Below are 22,389 nucleotides of genomic sequence, written 5' to 3'. Positions count from 1 at the left end.
CTATGGAGTTACGGGATTAAAACAGCAAGAATGGTGACAAAGGTCAGTGTCATTTTGTACAGGGGTCAAAAGTTAAAGTTGCTCCAATTTTGGTAAAAAGTGATGCAAATTACTAGTTGCGTTAACACTTTTTTAAAAAGGAATAGTTTGGACCATGTATCATCCTTACTTATCACGTTACGGGGTAACATATGTCACATGTCATAGAATCCAATAGACGTAGACCTTGTTTGACCTTTACTTTGGAGACCAAGCATTCAACACTGTCAACACTATTCCATTTATTAATCCTATTAGCCCAACCAATAATTTGCATCACTTTTTACCAAAACTGGAGCAACTTTAACTTTTGACCCCTGTACAAAATGACACTGAGCTTTGTCACCATTCTTGCTGTTTTTATCCTGTAACTCCATAGAATTCAGTCACAGATAGTCCAAACTATACCTTTTTGGAATCTTTATGATCAGGCAAATAATGTGGAATATTTTTCAATATGATTGGAGCATCTTTTAATTTTGACCTCTGTGTAATTCTTCAATTGACCCTACCTGACCACCAATTGAAAAGTCAAGTGGCCAATCGGTTTTTCAAAAGAGGAGTGTCTAAGGAGTATTTCTGCCGAATTTGATGCTTTTATCACCATTTGCATGATTGTTTCACTTATCTGCTGCAAAATAAAGACGACAAATTTCCTTTTGACTGGAACTCAAACCAGCTGCACAAACACAAAGAAAATGACATCATCATCATCATCATGACTCACTGATGAGGATACACAGAGAGAGGCATGATGGGAACAGGGAGAGGAGAGAGAGTGAGATCCGTGAGTCCGTTCACTCAGTTTACTCTGAGGAGAAAAAAAAATCAGACCAGATTGAGACAATCCTGTCTCAGAGGTCTACAGACAGTTCCTTTGACTTTGTGCTTGGTTTGTCTTCTGACATGCACTGTCAACTGTGGGACCTTATATGTAGACAGGTGTGTGTCTTTCCAAAATCATGTCCAATCAACTGAATTTACCTCAGGTGGACGCCAGTTAAGCTCAAGAAACATCTCAAGGATGATCAGTGGAAACAGGATGCACCTGAGCTCAATTTTGAGCTTCAAGGCAAAAGGCTGTGAATACTGTTGTACATGTGAATTCTTAGTTTTTTCTAATTTTTGATAAATTTGTCAAAAAAAAAAAAAAATTCCCGTTGTCATTATGGGGTATTGTGTGTAGAATTTTGAGGGGGGGGGGGGGGGGATTTTTGTATCTGTTAAAGCCTTATTCCAAAATGAATTCCATCCATTTTGGAATAAAGCTGTAAAAATGTGGGAAAGTGCAGCGCTGTGAATACTTTCTGCATGCACAGTACATTTAATTCACTCATCGTTGTCATTATCTTCAACATTATCATGAACATTATCGTCATTATTACTGTCATCATTATCGCACCTGAGCACGTTTGAGGTTTTGTGTGTGTAGTTTTAAACTGTGTCAAAGGTCTTTGCTGAGCTTAAAACCTTGTGAACTCATTCAAAATGAGTGTTGCTAACCTTGATACAGTATTCTCAGCTAAACTAATGTAATAAAGACAGAGTAATGTCGAGCTGCCTGCAGTGAAAATCACACTGGAAAATTCATGCTTCAAGCTTCAAAAAGAAAGCTTAAAGTGCTGAGTGAGTCACAATTCATTTGTGTAGAATGCTGCTCTATGGAATTAAAAGTAAATAAATAAATAAATAAATAAAAATTGCAGGTGAAAGACAAAACTAAATTATAAGAATATATTCCCACTAACCAAAAAGCTTATTGTTTAGGCAATAACCAAGTTAGCTAACTAGCTCACTTTTTAAAATGGGAATACCAACAGCTAGCTTGGTGGTTAGCATGTAGTTGCTCAGAAAAGACTTGCTGAGGTTGATTGTGAGCAAATAATGTGTTGTCTGTCCTTAATTAGTGATTTCAGGAAAATAATTAAACCTTGTGTGAGACATTTGTGGACGATTAGCTCCACAATGACACCCATATCACTTTACCGACAACTGCGTAGCTCTGTTTATTTTGCTAACCTGGGCAAAGATACACATACACAAGTTAAATGAAATTGAATGTTTGAAAAGTCTTCGATGAAAACCACACGTGACGGCACAGATGAATGGTGTATATAGTCCCTGAATGTTAAGGTACAGTGCATCCACAAAGTATTCACAGCAATTTACTTTTTCCACATTTTTTAATGTTACAGCCTTATTCCAAAATGGATGAAATTTTTTTTCCACTCAAAATTCTACACACAATACCCCATAATAACTATGCGAAAAAGATTTCTTTGAGCTTTTTGCAAATTTGTTAAAAATAAAAAAACACATGTACGCAAGTATTCAAAGCAGTTGACAGTGCATCTCAGAGTAAAATCCAAGCATGAAGTCAAAGGAATTGTTTGTAGACCTCCGAGACAGGATTGTCTTGAGGCACAAATCTGGGGAAGGGTGTAGAAACATTTCTGCTGCTTTGAAGGTCCCAATGAGCTTAGTGACCTCCATCATCTATAAATGGAAGAAGTTCAAATCCACCAGGACTCTTGCTAGAGCTGGCCGCGTATCTAAACTGAGCGATTGGGGAAGAAGGGCCTTAGTCCGGGAGGTGACCAAGGACCCAATGGTTACTCTGTCACAGCTCCAGCATTCTCCTCTGTGGAGAGAGGAGAACCTTCCCCAAGGACAACCATCTCTCCAGCAATCCACCGCCTGTATGGTCGAGTGGCCAGACGGAAGGCACTCTTTAGTAAAAGGCACATGGCAACCGACCTGGAGTTTGCCTAAAGGCACCTGAAGGACTCTCAGACCATGAGAAACAAAATTCTCTGGTCTGATGAGACAAAGATGGAAGACTTTGTTGTGATTGCCAGGCGTCATGTTTGAAGGAAATCAGGCACCATCCCTACAGTGAAGCATGGTGGTGGCAGCATCATGCTGTGGGGATGTTTTTCAGCAGCTGGAACTGGGAGACTAGTCAGGACTGAGTGAAAGATGAGTTCAGCAATGTACAGAGACATCCTGAGTGAAAAACGTGCTCCAGAGTGCTCTTGACCTCAGACTGGGGCGACCGTTCATCTTTCAGCAGGACAATGACCCTAAAGGCACCTTGGCATTTGTGCAAATTTGATCCCCGCACTGGCACCCAATCTTGCTTGCCAATGCGTAAACTTGCCATAAACTGTGCAAAAACTGTGCGTAAACGTTGCGCGGCTGCATGCCAGTGTAAAAAGAAAATTTTGAAATGTTCAAAATTTCTGGCACGCATTAATTTCGTGAACTAGTCATGAACATTGCACAACCTATTCTAAAACACTGCGTCATTGCATGCAGGGCATCTGAACGATTATGGTGAGTAGCTACATCTATAATAAACATAACTTTACATTATCTAACTCATGAGAAGGAATGAAAATACAACTGTTTTCAATCCATTACTATATATATATATATATATATATATTATAAATAATTACGATGCGCGACAACCTGTAGCTGTAGATCATTTCTCTGTTATTCTGGGAGCAATGAGAGAATGTTTCATCAGCCAAGTTGTGAGAGCAAATGCGTCATTGGCTACAACATGATTATACAGGGTGGGCCAATAAAATGTTACCACTTTTTTAATTCATAGGCAATTCCAACAATCCACAGACCATTGAGGCACTGAAGACCAACATCTGTCAGGAAATTTGGAGAATCCCTCTTGCGATGTGAGGCAATGTCATCACAAACTGCAATGTGTGTGTTGCAGCTGTAATCCAAAGAAGAGGAGCGTGGATTGAACATGTCATCAGTTATTGAACTGTGCAGAAAACAAGAGACAAAGTGGGAAACCTTTGGTATCAAATCTTAATTTGATGCTTCTTTTACAAGTCTGTAAATAATTTTTTTGAATAACTTCTCATTTCAAGAACTTGTGTACGATCAAAAAGTGGTAACATTTTATTGGCTCACCCTGTATATAGCGTGGCATCAAGTGGGACAAAGTGCGCATCCAGCTGGATGCATTGGCACGACGATTTGTGTGGAATTGCAGGGATCAAATTCGTACAAGTGTCAAGGTGCCTTAAGCACACAGCCAAGATATCAAAGGAGTGGCTTCTGGACAACTCTGTGAATGTCCTTGAGTGGCCCAGCCAGAGTCAAGACCTGAATCTGATTGAACATCTCTGGAAAGATCTGAAAGTGGCTGTGCACCGACGCTCCCCATCCAACCTGATGGAGCTTGAGAGGAGCTGCAAAGAGGAATGGAGAAAATTGCCCAAACATAAGTGTGCCAAACTTGTGGCATCATATTCAAGAAGACTTGAGGCTGTAATTGTTGTCAAAGGTGCATCAAGAAAGTATTGAGCAAAGGGTGTGAATACTTATGTACACATGATTTCTTAGTGTTTTATTTTTTAGAAATTTGGAAAAAAAAAAAAAGCTTTTTCCATGTTGTCATTATGGGGTGTTGTGAGTAGAAATTTTGGAAGAAAAATGAATTTACTCCATTTTGGAAAACGGCTGTAATATTTTAAAAAAAGTGGAAAAAGTGAAGTGCTGTGAATATTTTCTGGATGCACTGTAGATGTTTTCTTTGGCTTTGGGGGACACACTGGCATATTTTACCTTGTCTCTCTTTCTTCTCCCATTAGCCTGACGAGCTGGAGGGCGTCCACACTCACACCTTCAAGTTGAAGCCATTCAAGAAGGCCAAGAGTTGTGACATATGCAAGCAGGCCATCACCAAAGAGGGCCTCATCTGCAAAGGTGAGCCTCTCTTTCAATTTGAGTCATTGCAGACAAAGATTAAAGTCATATGTGACCAGATGTAACCGGGTTAAATTCCGACACTGAGATTCATTCATGACTTCAGTCTTATCAGCATATTCTAGATGACTAGGAAAGAAGAGTACAACTGAAATGGGCCAAAACCAAAACACCCTTAAAATGTCATTGAGTGGGATTGAACCAGTTGCCAGCTACCACAGTGCTTTAAAACAGAATCCTAACATCAGCCCTAAGGCCTGCTGGTACCAGTGCTCATCCCTGTATCCTGCAGCTTGAAGCTGATGAGCGTCTATGCATGGGTTTTCTTTCACCAAAACATTAAATCTGGGCTTGCATCTCAGATGTACCTTCTAGCAAATTGTAGCTGAACTTTCAGGTCTTCTTTTTTAATAAAATCCTTCTCTATCCCACTTCATTGTGAAGCTGTATAATTAAGGATACAAAATGCAAACCATGCACTGTTCACAGTTTCTCCCATCACAGCCACAGAAGCCTGTAACTTTTTCTGGGTTGTCTGGGTGTCTTGGTGGCTTTCCTCACTCTTTTCCTTCTTGCACAGTCACTCAGATTTTGAGAACTGTCTATTCCACACAGATTTACCATAGAGTGCCATACTGTTTGTATTTTTTCAGAACTGATGTAAATAAAGTTCAAGACATATTCTGTGACTTGGAAATGTTCGTGTATCCATCTCCTGACTTGTCTGAAGAAAACTGGCAATTAAACTGATTATTTACAGGTATTATACCAAAGGGGCCAATTATTTATGCAACCCATCATCTTAACTTTTATATTTTTTAATAAATTTATATCAAGTTGTAGAGATTTTGTTTTGGTTTGAGTCTAAGGAAGATCATTTTTAGAAATGTTTATATTGAGAAGCCTGATTTACTTTTTGTATTTGAAATTCCATAAACAAATTAAAATGTGTGAAATACCAAGGTGTTGAATAGTTTTGCAAAGCACCGTACTGTATATGTAACAGCATCATATGGTCCCGATAAAGTCGCTGTTCATTTGAGGAAGTAACTCCAGGGGCATCAATAACAAACAAGTAAATAGATATTATGAGTAGACATGAAAACTGAGCAATGTCAAATAAGTCATCAGAACCTGGAGTGCATAAAAAGGTCAAACAATCCTCAGGTTTTACATATGAACATTTTTTGTACTTGCCATGGATGACAAGTGTAAAAAAAGACAGTTAATTGGATGCTTGTTGTTGTTCTTTTAAGGTTCCAGGATATACTGTAGAGGAAACATTTAGAGGCTATTTCTGCAAAAGGAGGATCTACTACAACCCCTGGCAAAAATTATGGAATCACCAGCCTCGGAGGATGTTCATTCAGTTGTTTAATTTTGTAGAAAAAAAGCAGATCACAGACATGACACAAAACTAAAGTCATTTCAAATGGCAACTTTCTGGCTTTAAGAAACACTATAAGAAATCAAGAAAAAAAGATTGTGGCAGTCAATAATGGTTACTTTTTTAGACCAAGCAGAGGAAAAAATTATGGTCTCACTCAATTCTGAGGAAAAAATTATGGAATCACCCTGTAAATTTTCATCCCCAAAACTAACACCTGCATCAAATCAGATCTGCTCGTTAGTCTGCATCTAAAAAGGAGTGATCACACCTTGGAGAGCTGTTGCACCAAGTGGACTGACATGAATCATGGCTCCAACACGAGAGATGTTAATTGAAACAAAGGAGAGGATTATCAAACTCTTAAAAGAGAGTAAATCATCACGCAATGTTGCAAAAGATGTTGGTTGTTCACAGTCAGCTGTGTCTAAACTCTGGACCAAATACAAACATCATGGGAAGGTTGTTAAAGGCAAACATACTGGTAGACCAAGGAAGACATCAAAGCGTCAAGACAGAAAACTTAAAGCAATATGTCTCAAAAATTGAAAAATGTACAACAAAACAAATGAGGAACGAATGGGAGGAAACTGGAGTCAATGTCTGTGACTGAACTGTAAGAAACCGCCTAAAGGCAATGGGATTTACATACAGAAAAGCTAAACGAAAGGCATCATTAACACCTAAACAGAAAAAACAAGGTTACAATGGGCTAAGGAAAAGCAATTGTGGACTGTGGATGACTGGATGAAAGTCATATTCAGTGATGAATCTCGAATCTGCATTGGGCAAGGTGACGATGCTGGAACTTTTGTTTGGTGCCTTTCCAATGAGATTTATAAAGATGACTGCCTGAAGAGAACATGTAAATTTCCACAGTCATTGATGATATGGGGCTGCATGTCAGGTAAAGGCACTGGGGAGATGGCTGTCATTACATCATCAATAAATGCACAAGTTTATGTTGATATTTTGGACAATTGAAAGGATGTTTGGGGATGATGAAATCATTTTTCAAGATGATAATGCATCTTGCCATAGAGCAAAAACTGCAAAAACATTCCTTGCAAAAAGACACATAGGGTCAATGTCATGGCATAGGGTCAATGTCAATGAGCAGATCTGATTTGATGCAGGTGTTAATTTGGGGGATGAAAATTTACAGGGTGATTCCATAATTTTTTCCTCAGAATTGAGTGATTCCATATTTTTTTTCCTCTGCTTGGTCTAAAAAAGTAACCGTTACTGACTGCCACAATCTTTTTTCTTGATTTCTTATAGTGTTTCTTAAAGCCAGAAAGTTGCCATTTGAAATGACTTTAGTTTTGTGTCATGTCTGTGATCTGCTTTTTTTCTACAAAATTAAACAACTGAATGAACATCCTCTGAGGCCGGTGATTCCATAATTTTTGCCAGGGGTTGTAAATATTGATGTTGGGGTGCCCAAATTTATGCACCTGCCTAATTTTGTTTAAAGAATTATTGCACACTTTCTGTAAATCCTATAAACCTCATTTTCACTTCTCAAATATCACTGTTTGTCTGCTATATGAATGAATGAATGATTTATTGTCATTACAACAAGTGCAACAAAATTAAATCAGTTAAATTAATTATGATATATTTAACTGAAATTGCTGATCCAAACAACCAATGATTTATAAAGGAAAATCATAGAAATCATCAGGGGTGCCCAAACTTTTACATACAACTGTATATAACTGGAACTGTATATAACTGGATTTCAACCTTTACTGATTTGGTCATTTGGTATATATCACTAATTGAAGTTAAAAGTTGTCTTTCTTGTGCTTAAAAAAATAAATATGTTATTCATGCTTACACTCACTGGCTACTTCATTGGCATGCCTGTTCAACTTACCATTATAACAAATATCAAATCAGCCAATCATGTGGCAGAAAATGAGTGCATTTAGGAACATAGACACGGCGAAGAGGATCTTTTGAAGTTCAAACCAAGACTTTGACTGATGGACACTTGTTGGTGCCAGACAACAGCCAGACTGGTTCAGGACACAAATGGTACCTTTCTAAATGATAGAAAGGTACTTGTAACTCCAATAACCATTTGTTCCAACCAAGGTCTGTAGAAGATCACCTCCGTAGATGCAACAGATCAAACATAGTTGCCTTGTCCTGCTCGTGACCACATCAGATGCCATTTCTGTCAGCAACGAGCAAGAAACCGAGGTTACAGTGGTCATGGGGTGAACAAAATCAGACCACAGAAGATTGCAGAAACGTTGCCTGGACAGATGAGTCTTGGTTAGGGTTAGAAAAAAACAACATGAACCATCCTGCTTTGTGTCAGCACTTCAGACTGCTGTTGGCGGTTGGGTAGTTGTATCACAACTATGTGACATCATCATGTCAACAACGTCAACAGCTGTGAAGCCAAATGGTGACCCAACATGGTGCTATCAAGGTGCACCCAATGGAACAGTCAGTGAGGGTAAGCATAGGCCTTCTGTGTTTTTACTATGCAATCAATTCCTTTCTTAATCTCATATTTCCCCTTATTTTGTCCAAATTATTATTGCTGCTCAAACATGCATCATATCAAGCTACCAAGGATTTTCTTTACCCCAAAGAGGCTCTGAGATATCAAACAGTTAGAAGAGCAAATGTAGGTCAGATCACTGTTGTGCCAGTTGCGTTGACAGTTATTCAAAGTTTTCTTTTAAACTGCCACATGGATAGTTTTTTTTTTAAATAGCTAAATCTGCTGTTTTGGGTAATGTTTCATCTTTTATTGATGCAGTGTTTTTATTAATCTACAATAACCTGGTTTCCACTTCACCTCCTGTTCATTCCACAATACAGTTTCCAATTCTAATTTTGGATGAAAGGTTTGATCGTTTCTGAGAAAAGTCCAAGGGAGATGAGCATTAGCGCACTCCCAGGCAACCTGTTGGTTTCTCTTTTCCTTTAATTGCTCTCCTCTTTTTCTCATCCCTGAATTCCAAACGCAGCGTGTTTAGCAGATGCCGAGTTGACAACCCGCGGAAGCTCCGACCTGTGTTGATGCCTTGGCTGAGGATTTGCTGTTAAAATTAGCATGGCTGCTGCTGCATTAGCCTAGATAAGGGAAGAAAGAGGGGTGAGGGGGTAGCGTAAAGCAAGGCAGAATGGGGGAGAGAAATTGGGGTTATGGGCTGATTGGGGGAAAAAATTGAAAATGGTGGAAGAAGCACAACAGAGTGCACAGGAAGGTTCTCCTTTATCTCTTTTGTTTGTTCGTCCCTGATTGGAAAATGCAAAATTGTTTTGTGTGCGACAGTGAATACTGGCACAGTCTCCTTACAACTGAAGGAAAAATTACTTTTATTATATCTGAACAAGTATATTTAATTCATATTTCATTCCTGACCTCTGAGACATTTCAAGTGAAGTGTCCAAAATGGTGGCAGCTACATTTTAGCTCGTTGTGTCACATAAATATGCTGTAGTTAGCATCAATATTTGTGGAGCAGTTTGCAGTCACTTGTAAGAAAGATGTACAACAACTATTAACCTTTTAAATGGAAAAAAAAGCAGCTAATTAGGGAGCTAAATAGGCTAGCCAACATGAATGCAATGGCTTGCCAAGCCAGCTAACTATGCTAGTTAGCATGTAGCTGACTTGACAAACAAGTTTGATGTAACCGTGTCAGCTTGTATTGTCAGAGTACAAATTTCCCCCAAAAATAAGATAAGAAACACACTTGTTTTCAAGTGATCTATGTCATAACTAACAGAGTTAACTGTCCTGTAGCCCATTGTGTATAGACACTACACTATGCGCTCTGACCAGAAAGGCTACTGCTCACTCTGAACATCCCATCTCCAAATTACTAACAACTACAAAGTAAACCATTCATTACCATGAGGTAGTTTCACCATAATTAATCACACGGTGTTTGTGTTGCAGGTGCAGCAACCTACAACATTCATTTAACATCTTCACTTACAGCAGAAACACATGCACCTGGAGAACATATACATTAACACCAAGGCACCAGATGTGAGGTCAAAGATACCCAGATGTCATCAGATGTGGTTATTTCATTGCTGGATGTCCTCATAACATTTTTGTTGCCTCCACCCCCGCCATCCATCTGTTCGCGGGATTACTCAAAACATCTTTAACCACAAAATTTTGTATGAAGACCTCAAGTTTTTGTGTTAAGATATGGATTCTCAGTCATGTTTGGAAACCTCTTCTACATGAAAATTCAGTAAGGTATGTTTTCTATAATACATTCCAATTCTAAGGTAGAACTCTACTAGTGTATACTAAGGTATATCTAAAAAAAAGAGAAGAGTAGGTGCCTGGTCTTGAGAACCAGGGATGGTAGGTTGAAAAGCTTTTTTATTCCATGGGAACTCTCTCTACCCACCCAAGCGGCTCAAGAAAATGGACATATCATAATCATATATTATGATATGATACCATACATGGGATATATGGCACAAAAATAGAAAGAAAAACACATTCCTGATGCCATACATAACCCATGGCATGTCAACATCCAACACCTGGGTAACGGATCAAATAGGGGATTAGGTGAAATGCAGTGGGGGCTTTGTGTGCCACATGGTCACGACGGTAACCATGAAGGCCCAACAGGAACCCTGAATACAAGATGGGTAACAGATCTCTGGTGAAACGGGAAGTTCTCAGCGGGAGATCAGACTGGGGAGGTTATGGCTCGTAAATCAACGACCGTGAAGGTGACTGAATGATGCAACGGGTCCTCAGACCCCAATCGTCTTGGATTTCTCAGCCATCGGATCAGGCTAAGAAACTGTCAAGGACCATGTGTTTGTTGGCGAGCAACAACATTCCCATGTTAAACGAACCCATGTACAGGCATTCCTGGATCGACCTTAGATGTACATTTTCTCCACGTCCAGGGAATCGATCAAGAGACAATCTTCCTCTTCACTGATGGATTGCCATGACATACCTCATGACAGAGTAAAATTTTAAAATTTTTGTAGCACAATGATCCAAATAGGTCACATGTTAAAACAGTGGGTAATGTTTTTAAAGCTGCTCTATTATAAATTAACAGGTCTACAAACATGCAGATCCACCTTGGATTTGCTGTGGCGACCCCAAGTGCAAACAAGGGAGCAGCCGAAGGGACTTACTTTTACAAACATGCAGTTATGTCACTCGTCCAACTCTAGGATTGTTTGACCTTTGCAGGACTCTCCATATCCCCTTTCAGTTTTTTGTTTTTCTTTGTGGCAATGACATCTATTTAATTCCAAAGACGCAGTGCAGCTGGTGCATGAAGTATCCACTGATTATCCTCATTATATTTCACTCAGCATACTGTTTAATTTACTTTTATTGCCTTAATTCTGACATTTACGAAAGTGTGACATAAAAACTGATTTAATGAACAGCACTGCTGCATGTTTGCAGTATGCAGCCACTTGGGGGCAGCACCTCAGCATATTAGTCTTCTGATATGTGCACTGTTTTCTTATAAACCTGCACTTTCATTTTGTGGTAAATTCCCAGGAAAACAAAGCTGGGTTTTAATTACAACAGAAAGGTGACTTCAGTAATAATAATAAACTAAGTCATAAATATTCTGTGTTTGAAACGATATATATTTTTTTGTTTTTGTTTTTTCCTAGCGTGCCGGTTGTCGTGCCACAAGAAATGTGAAGTAAAGGTGAGACTTTGCAGCACTCTTTCCCACAAATACAACCAGAAAAAAAGCAAAACCACTCGACTCAACAAACACTGATGTACACACAAATGAAAACATGGAACCCAGGTGGTATTGATTAGATTTACCTGGGGTCAAATTCTGAAGGAGCTACAAATGGTCCAGGATGGACCTGTGCAGAGTGAGTCTTACTTGCACACCTAAACCTGCAAGCTCACAAATCCAGGATTAACAAAGCGGCAGTAGGGCGAGATGCTTCTTTTGTCCAGGACCTGTTGCTGTGCCAGAGTCTGAGTGACAGCTCTTGCAAAGATTACAGTGTGAGATTACACATGCAGTTCTGACAACGTGTCTGGATTCTATTCTCCACGCAGAAATGGAGCAGTGACAAACCTACAAGTTCACAGTTCATACTTTCTGCTCAGCTCAACCTCTTTTGGTTGCTCCTGTTAGGGGTCATCACAGCAGATCATCTGTCTCCATCTCACCCTGGCATCTGCCACACCATGCACCTGCATGTCCTCCCTCACCACATCCATAAATCTCTTTCTCAACATTGCACCCAGTGAGTCAAAACTTCACACATTCTCGAGAAATGTTGGTTTCGTAGAATGCAAAAAATGGAAAACCAGGCCCTAATTTTTCTGGGTCAGGCTCAGATCTTCTCAATCACCCCTCATAAACTCATTGATCTTCACCACCTGTACTCCTTGTACCGACACCATTCCACCACCCCCACCCCCCACCCACATACGTGCAGGTACTCCATCATGCTGCTGCTGAATTTCATTCCCCTTCTCTCCAGTGTGTACCTCAACCTCTCCAAACACTTCTCAACTTGCTTCCAATTCTCACTTCAGATCACATCTGTTATTCGCAAACATTCTACTCCATTTAGATGGTGTTGTCTGATCTCATCTGTCAAACTGTCAACCACTGCAAAGAAGAAAAAGCCTAGAGCTGATCCTTGATGTAATCCCACTTCAACCTTCAACCCGACATCTCACTGCGGACACTGTCCTCACACATATCCTGCATCACCCTCACATACCTCCGCCACTCGTCACATATTACCTTGCAGTAAACTTAACATTTGCAGTTAGCTTTGGGGTCCAAAACAACAGACTGTGGGCAACAACTGGCTCATGGGCTACCAGATGATAATCCTTCATGCACAAGAAAGAACATTGACTCTCTAGATACTAAACAGCTAAAAAAAAGAGGTTGTGCTCAATGTGCTGTTTTGAACCCACAAAAGTAACTGAACTCAGTTAAGACCCGCATAAAAAATAATCTGTACATGTTTCTTTCATTAAAAAAAGAAAAATAATCAGGATGCATATAAATAGTATGTTCAGGTGCAAAAATCAAGAAAAGTGGAATTTCATCTCTAGGGGGTGTAAGAACAAGTGATGGATCATCATATGTCCCACATAGAATCCAATATTTAAAGTTCCAGCTCTTCATTCACTTTTGGCACATTTGATCCCAATTTCCAGTGGAAAAAGGAAGAATCCAAGGGGAGACTAACTGAAAAGGAGGGAAGGAAGAATTGACAGAGAAGGAAAGGGTGGAGGGTACGAGCATAACAGCGCTTTTCTTAGTGGTTTTAGTTGTGACTGGTGAGGAAACTAAGTGAAATCAGAACTCCTCAAGTTCCCCTCAATCCTTGCCTCCTCTTTTCCCAAAATCCATATTACAGTTGGAAGACTGAGTTTCAAAAACATCCAAAGGGAAATCATGCCAGGTCCTCTAAAACCTGCCACATATATGTGGTGGTAATTGGCAGGATAATCACTGAAGCCGTGGTGACAGACCTTAGCCAGGAAATGTTTTGTTGAAATCGTAAGAAGTTTGTGCCTCCGATAGCGAGGGAGGGCTGATAAACAAAAATATTTGTGAGCTGGTTGTTGAAAGCAGCGGAATATTTTTCCATGACTTTTGCCATGACTTTTTTTTTTATTTTCTCAGTACATTTTTTTGTCATGAGCCTTTTTTTGGATCACATACAATACTAACTACTGAAGATGAAATGGATCTGTGGTGTTGATCATTTTTTACAGTTGTATTTAAAAATAAGAATTTAGTTGAGTTTTTATCTTGGTAATAATGATTGGTTAGCCACTTAGTATTCATGACTTGCATGAATGGGAGTGTTTGCTGTAATCTTGGTTACGAATAGATATAATTTTGTCCTTCAGTGATCATTACATGTTATATCCACAGATACTGTATACATTTGTGGTCGGACTTTTACATACACTCATCTTAGCCATGAATTTCATTGTAATTTTGAGCTTCTCCCTCAGACCATCAGACTGTATAATTCCTCACTCAGGGGGAGTAGGAGCAACAGGAAGACAGAGAACAGGAAGGAGAGGAAGAGTAGTAGCCAGTAAACCAGTAGTGAGCAGTATTTCTGGTATTTATATTTGTGTATTTATATTTGCAAATTGTTGTTTGTTTTTTTTACTTTCACTTTTCATATTCTGTGTGCTTCTTACCCTTTGTGCTGCTTTACAATGCTGCTCAACCTCAGATTCCCTGAGGGAGTCTTCCCAAGGGATTAATAAAGTTCTATCTAATCTAATCTGATTTTTTCATGATGTCCTGGAATAACTGTACAGCGTACATCATTATTGACTTTAAAAACAAGAATTGGATTCACAAAACTGAATTTATTTGGGATCTTCTCTAAACCACATAGGGTCAAATTTATACATACAGGCTAAAATATATGCATACACCCCCACTAACCTCAACCAGACACTTTTGGTAGCCATCAACTAGCTTTTGGAACAATTTAGCAGGATATTTGACCACTCTTTTTGGCAGAATTGGTGGAGTTAATTGAAACTGGTTGGTTTCCTGGCATGGGCCTGGCTTTTAAAAGCAGTACACAAATTTTCACTAGGGTTGAGGCTTTGAGAAGGCCATTCCAGAAAATTAATGCCAGCCTGCTTTATTCAACCCACAACCCGTTTTGATGTGTGTTTGGGGTCATTGTTCTGTTGGAACAATGAACCAACTGTCGAGCTGTTGATTTGAGGTGACACTGAAGAATTCAGAGGTAGTCCTCCTTCTTCATTTTTCTATCCACTTTGTGCAATGCACCAGTACCACTGGCAGCACAACAGCCTCAGAGCATGATGCTACCACCACCATGCTTGACCATGGTTGGTACAGTGTTCTTAGGTTTGAAAGCCTTATCGTTACTCCTCCAAATAGCTCAGTCTTTGTAACGTCTGACCAGGAACCCTTTCTCCAGAAGGCATTTGGCTTGTCCATGTGGGCAGCTGCAAATTTCAGTTTATCTTAAAGGTGTCAGCTTTGGAGGCGGGACTTCTTTCTTGGTCAGCATTCTCTCAATCCATAGTGATGTAAAACTTGCTTCAGTGTGGGCAGTAACGGTGGTGTTCCAGCAGTTTCCAGTTTGTTGCCGGCCTGAGTCTTGGTGCTTCCTGGGTTGTTCTTGAACATCTTAACCAATTTCTTCTCATCTGAGGGTGACAGTTTGGCTCTTCTTCCAGACCTTGGCAAAGTGCATCCAATTGCTTGCACATTTTACACCAGGTGCCCGTCCTAACGCAACTCCAGTTTCACCAGGAGAAACACATACAGCCCCTGGTCTTCTGAAGCGGTCTCCCATCCAAGTACTACCCAGGATCCACTCTGCTTAGCTTCTGAGATCTGATGGTATCAGAGTTATACAGAGATAACTGGTTGGAGTTCAAGGACATCATTAAAAGCCCAAAATTACCATGACATTCATGTCCATGATGAGTGTATGTAAACCTCTGACCACAACTGTGTATATCATTTGAAATAAAACCATGTGTTTTCCTAAATATTTTAGCATTTCTTCATTGTTGAACCCGAGAATGTCGAAACATGATGCTGCCTCATTTTCCTGAAAGTTTAAAAGCTTTTCTTCCAGCTGTTAAAGTAATTGACTGATATGTTTTGGAGCAATAACACGGAAACTTTATTTACACTCAACAAAAATATAAACGCAACACTTTTGGTTTTGCTCCCATTTTTGTATGAGATGAACTCAAAGATCTAAAACTTTCTCCACATACACAATATCACCATTTCCCTCAAATATTGTTCACAAACCAGTCTAAATCTGTGATAGTGAGCACTTCTCCTTTGCTGAGATAATCCATCCCACCTCACAGGTGTGCCATATCAAGATGCTGAGCCTTTTATTGTGGGCAGTCTAAGGCACACCTGTGCACTAATCATGGTGTCTAATCAGCATCTTGATATGGCACACCTGTGAGGTGGGATGGATTATCTCAGCAAAGGAGAAGTGCTCACTATCACAGATTTAGACTGGTTTGTGAACAATATTTGAGGGAAATGGTGATATTGTGTATGTGGAAAAAGTTTTAGATCTTTGAGTTCATCTCATACAAAATGGGAGCAAAACCAAAAGTGTTGCGTTTATATTTTTGTTGAGTCTACGTACGTCATTTTGGTGGAAATGGCAAACGTCAAAAAGGGTTGAACACAAAAGCGCTGTGACTAGCGGTTAGCACATCACATGTGTGGATGGCCAGAACCGCAGTGTTCTGGCTTTATTTTCTGTCTTCATTATTTCATAACTGCTGCAGCTTCCCTGTTTTATGTTGTTGTAAAATGACAGTCGTGCGAATTCTTTAATGACACTGTCATTTTGTTTTATGCAGCCTGCGTGGTGATGACACTTTACTGTGACCCATAATGATTTTGAGATTGTGATGTGGGTCACAAAATGTTTCCACCAAACTTTTACAACAAAAAATAGTCCAACTGATTGGACGCTGGACCTGACCTAGGCCTCCCGGGCCTCCAGCTCCTTCTTGGAACAGTTTAATTTGGCTTCAAGTTCTTTGTGAAAGTCTTTTTTCCGGAGCCTTGAACTCTTTCTTGAACCAGTCTTTTGGAAATCTTTTTTCCCGGGGCTCCAGCTCTGTCTTAAGCAGGTTCTTTTTGGTTTCAAGCTCCTTGTGAAATGCCAACTTCTGGGCTTTAAGGTCTTTGAGGTCAGCTTTTTCAGCTACCAGCTCTTGAATGGGAAATTGTTGTTCTTGCTCTTTTTTAAATCCCTTCCTTGGCTCAGAATATGTCCTTCTGTTCCAATTCTTTATTGTGTCTGCCATCGTAGTCCAGCTTCACTTTTTGAAATAGCTCTTCCTGGGTGACCATCTCTTTAGAAAATATTCCTTTTTGGTGCTCATCTGTTTTTGAAAACTAGATGGGTGGAAATGAGAGTGGGGACTTTGAGTGTTGGTAGTATGACTGGTAAAGGTAGAGAGCTGGCTGATATGATGGAGGGGAGAAAGGTAGACATAGTGTGTGTGCAACAGATCAAGTGGAAGGGAAGTAAGAGCAGGAGCATCGGCGGTGGGTACAAGTTGTTGTACCATGGTGAGGACAGGAAGAGAAATGGTGTTGGGGTCATTTTAAAGGAAGAGTATGTTAAAAGTGTGTTGGAGGTTAAGCGAGTGTATGACAGGGTGATGAGTGTGAAGTTGGAAATTGAAGGGGTGATGATGAATATCATCAGTGCATATGCCCCACTGGTAGGTTGTGAGATGAAGGAGAAAGAAGATTTCTGGAGTGTGTTAGATGAGGTGGTGTTTCATGTCTGAAATCTCTTCCAGCTCCTTTGTAAGAGCTTTTACTTACAAAGGAGCTTTTACTTTCTGCAGTTTGTGAACCAAATTCATGTTGGTCGTTGGTTCTTTATCAGTTGCTTTCTTCAAACTGATGAACTCTTTGTATTTTTCTTGCATCCACTTTAACTGGTGGATTGATGGTTATGGATCAGTGGTTTGCCTGGATGCTGTCAACCAGGACCCAGATTGACCCTATACTCTGGGTCTCTGGGTCAGCTGGGTCTCCCTAACTGACCGCTCATTGGACACAGTCATCCCTGCAATACACAACGATTGTCTGGAGATGTATGACACCAAAGAAGGCCTGTTATCGTCTACACATCTATGTGGTTGATATGTTTGATATTTAAGTCATTATTTTGTTTAAGTTTGTTGGTGTGTTCAGTGACACTGTGTAATTCACATATTTTCTTATGATTATTTCGGCTTCTCGTGTTAGGGTTCACCACAGCAGAGCAACAGTCTCCTTCTCACCCTGTCCTCTACGTCTTTCTCTGTCACCTCAACCACCTGCATATCCTCCCTTAGCACGTCTATAAACCTCCTGTTTGGCATCTCTCTTCCTGTCCTGTCTGTTAGCTCCATCCCCAGCATCCTTCTCCCTATATACCCTGGGTTTCTCCTCTGTACATGACCAAAACAACCTCAGTCTCGTTTCTCTAACTTTGGTGTAAATGCAAATATGATTTGACTAAAATCAACCTCAGTGTTTCATATTAGCACTTCTCGTATAACTTTGTGTCCAGGCAGAATTTGACTACTTCCCCAGCCCCAGTTTAATGGCTTCAGGACTTCAGCCTTTGCATACAAACATTTCACTGCAGTCCCTCCAGTCTCGCTTACTGGCCACAAAGAAAGTGCAGGTTTCCTTCTTCCCTCAGTTTTGTAACTGACAAACAGTAACTACCGGTGGATATTTTGAATGATGAACGGGAGACAGGATCTATCACTCAGTTTATTCTTGTACATTTTCATCACCTCTGTTTTAATTACTTAATTGTTGTGGCCATTTTGAAAACTTGCAAATGTGGTTCAGTCATCACGTGGTTTTAGTACTTATGAAACTACCAGCACTTATAGACAGCCTACCAGTTATTCTTCCAGGTGAAGAATGGTTTTTAGATCCAACCCCACCTTTCTCTGCTTTCTCTTCCATTCAGTCTTGTCCTTGTGTGTGGATGTTTTTCAAGTAGCAGCCTTCAGTCACGCTTTCTTGGTTTTTGTGATGGGTATGGATTTGGTGGACCAGTGCATTGTGGGACAAAGACTTCCTGAAATCCATCTAGACTCCAAAGCTGTGGTTTAGACAAAGAGGGTTTCTCTCTGTCTGTGTTGATTCTTGATACCTGATGTTTACATAGCGGGTTCTTTGGAGCCTTTCCAGTTATGCTGGCAAATTTAGGTTCAATAAATCAGACACAGATGAAACTTTAGACTCACCAGGTTCTCCATATTGAATGCAGATTTGTAAAAATCAAACATGACTGTGCTCTGCAGATTTATCTTCCCTACAGCAAGTTTAGGTATGACAAAGCTTTCACCATGTATGTACTTTTACTTAAATCATGAAAATTAGTTGCACATATTTGTCATTAAAAGGAAACAAGTCAAGATGTAAAAACTATATCAGTTAAGCTGGATATCATAAAGTGTGGCCTCCCTGAGCAAATATGAGACACGACAGGTTCTGTTTCAATTGTAGAAGTGAAACTGACATTTCACCAATGAACTAGGAAGACACCAAATTGCAAATGAACTGCATTTATATAGCGCTTTTCCATCTGCATTAGATGCTCAAAGCACTTTACAATTATGCCTCACATTCACACAAACACACACCGATGTCAGGGTGCTGCCATACAAGGTGCTCACTACACACCGGGAGCAACTGGGGATTAAGGACCTTGCCCAGGGGTCCTTAGTGATTTTCCGGTCAGGCTGGGGTTTGAACCGAGGATCCTGTGGTCTCAAGCCCAAAGCTTAACCACGAGACCATCACCTCTGTCCTGGAGTTCACCAAGACCAGAACTCCAGTCTTCTATGAGATGTCTTTCAAGTTTGGTGGATCTCACCCAAAGGACCTGGAAGGTAGAGGGGAACCATCTCTCTCACACACACACATATGTACGCACCGCAATAAACTTGACCTCTGCCAAAACAAACCCCTTAAGGGCAATTCTGGGGTCAACCTACACTGATCTACCATACCATTGTGACCACCTGGCTAATATTCAGTAGGTAGGTTGCTACTACAAGAGCCTTGACCCATCGAGGCATGGACTCCACTAGACCTCTGAAGGTGTGCTGTGCTATCTGCCACCTTTACATCCTCGCACATTTATATCCTGTGTGAGATGGGGCCTACACGGATCGGACTTGTTTGTTGGGCACATCCCACACATGCTCAATTGGATTGTTCACCAGTTTTCCTTCGTTGGACCACTTTTGGCTGATACTGACTACAAAAGACCGGAGACATCCCACAAGACCTGCAGTTTCAGAGATTCCATGGCCCAGTCATCCAGCCATCACAATATGGCTGTAGCCCAAGTCACTCAAACTTTTTTCCAACCTCACACATACACACATGCACACATTTCTCAAATTATAGTATGATGGCAGATTTTTTAAACAGTGTTTGTATAATATATTGTGAGAAATTTTTGAAAATTTTAGTAACTGTCATTTTTGTGTGTTGATGTAACAAAGACTTTCAACAGCACGAAGCTCTCAGAAGAAATATGCTGCAGGTTTTGGTGATGATACGGAGGGTTATTTATTTATTTGCCATTAAAAATGTTTTTTCAGACCAACATGCAATTTGCATTTTGGTTTAACATTTCATTTTGAAGCCAAATTGGTTCAAGCAGCAACAGTTTCATACATTGTAAAATTTCACATTTTATATTTAAGTTTGGATTTTATATATGTGGTAACTGCAGGTCATATTAACATTTCCTGATCCAACTTCAATATTCAAATAGATGCAGACAAGATGTAGAGAAATCCACCCAACAACATACCTGGTGGATATTACAGCATCTGTAACCTCTACAACCACTGCAGGAACAAGCCCTTATTATTCCCAGAGGTTTATCTCTGTCGTTTCTTGAGAGAGCCTCTTGGAATGCCGCTCGGTGGTTTGCGCTGTTTGCTGGGCTGGCGGGTTGGATGACAGCGGTGAGGTTTGGCAGGCAGAGTTAGTGCCAAAGTGAAATGAAGGGAAAGGTTTGGGGAACAAGCGTGAGAACGCAGTAAGTTTGAATATTTCTCATGTAAACAACGGAGATGCTTTTGTGTTGCCTGGACTTCATTTTAGAAAACATTGCATCTATATGTGTTTTACTAAATACACTGTGGTCCCATGTATCATACCAGATAACATGCGGCTGTAATGTTACCTCGCCCGCAAAACTACTTTGTTATTCAAACTCAAAAGATTATGTAGAGTTCAGGTATTTTTGCATTGAATCCAATTTTTTTTTTTCTGTGTGCAGCCAGATGCATAAAAAATATTGGACAACTACAGTGTGTGTTCACATGACATGTTACCTCCCAAAACCACCCAAGAAACTGTTGAAGGTGCTTTTTTTAAGTGGGTAGATGTTTGACATTTACCAACCATTTTCTAGTCTATGAATCAGCTTAATCTAGACCATCCACAAATGTTTGATGTCAGGATTTCAACAAATAATTCAACCAATATATCTATATATCTCTCTGTATTCTGGATGGACTGTTAATCAGGTACCACTGTGACCTCTAACATGATACATGAAGGAAGAGCAGAACTCCAATTGTCAAAGTCAGTCATCCATCATGTGGTCACCTTGAAACAATAATCTGGAAAAAGGGTCAAGAAAACCTAGGAGTGTAAAAATTAAGACGCTTGTTTGATCATTAAGAAGGACTGACAAATCTATGATGCAATATATACTTTACTAACCCGATCAGTAAATTCGTCTTAGACTCAAATGCTGTACACATATATCCTTTAATATTTAAAAAACAAAAATAAATAAAATGGCATATCTCCAACAAATCACAATTCTGCAACCATATTGTAAGTGTCTTGTCCAAGCAAACAGGGAGGCAGCATGAGCGACATTTGAACCCAGGTTTGCAGATTAGAAGGCCAGCTCATTACCCACTGAGCTACCTGCTTTAGAGTTTTAGGACCGTAGAGGCACAAATGAGTTTTTAAAAGTCGCAAACCTTGCAGGAGGGCCACCATGTGCCATCTGCCAGATTTGACACTCGAGCCAAATCTAATATTTTGACGGTCCCACAGTCTTGTTTGACTGTCCAGGTGGTTGTGCAGCTTCATATTTTACCTAATTAATTGAGCCGTACATGCCGCCACGTGCCCTGCAGTCTCGGGGCGTTGGACCTGCCGAGTGCTCAGAGGGTGATGAAGGTGTCGGCTGGGTGTACAGCCTTTGCCTGTTGGGTCTTGACTGGCAACCACCAAGGCACCAAGGCAGACCAACTAGTCCATCTGTGGACTCGAAGGCGGTTCACTGGTGTTGCGGATGTGGTTAAGTGTGACATCAGTGTACGAGGTCTGTCCATAAAGTATAGGTCCTTTTTATTTTTTTCAAAAACTATATGGATTTCATTCATATGTTTTTACGTCAGACATGCTTGAACCCTCGTGCGCATGCGTGAGTTTTTCCACGCCTGTCGGTGACGTCATTCGCCTGTGAGCACTCCTTGTGGGAGGAGTCATCCAGCCCCTCGTCAGAATTCCTTTGTCTAAGAAGTTGCTGAGAGACTGGCGCTTTGTTTGATCAAATTTTTTTCTAAACCTGTGAGACACATCGAAGTGGACATGGTTCGAAAAATTAAGCTGGTTTTCAGTGAAAAT

At 40.2% G+C, this 22,389-nt stretch overlaps 1 protein-coding gene across 1 annotated transcript in view; it reads left to right on the top strand.

The window, feature by feature from the left end:
• tns1a (tensin 1a) overlaps window positions 1-22,389 on the top strand; it is a 278,657-nt gene that overhangs the window by 66,214 nt on the left and 190,054 nt on the right. Inside the window, exons 2-3 of the mRNA XM_034178303.1 lie at window positions 4,665-4,779; window positions 11,822-11,859. Coding sequence (XP_034034194.1) covers window positions 4,665-4,779; window positions 11,822-11,859 — 153 coding nt within the window. The remainder of the gene's footprint in view (window positions 1-4,664; window positions 4,780-11,821; window positions 11,860-22,389) is intronic.

This window comes from Thalassophryne amazonica, chromosome 1 (genome assembly GCF_902500255.1).
Source record: "Thalassophryne amazonica chromosome 1, fThaAma1.1, whole genome shotgun sequence".
Classification (NCBI taxonomy): domain Eukaryota; kingdom Metazoa; phylum Chordata; class Actinopteri; order Batrachoidiformes; family Batrachoididae; genus Thalassophryne; species Thalassophryne amazonica.
This window is presented reverse-complemented; position numbering and strand designations above follow the sequence as displayed.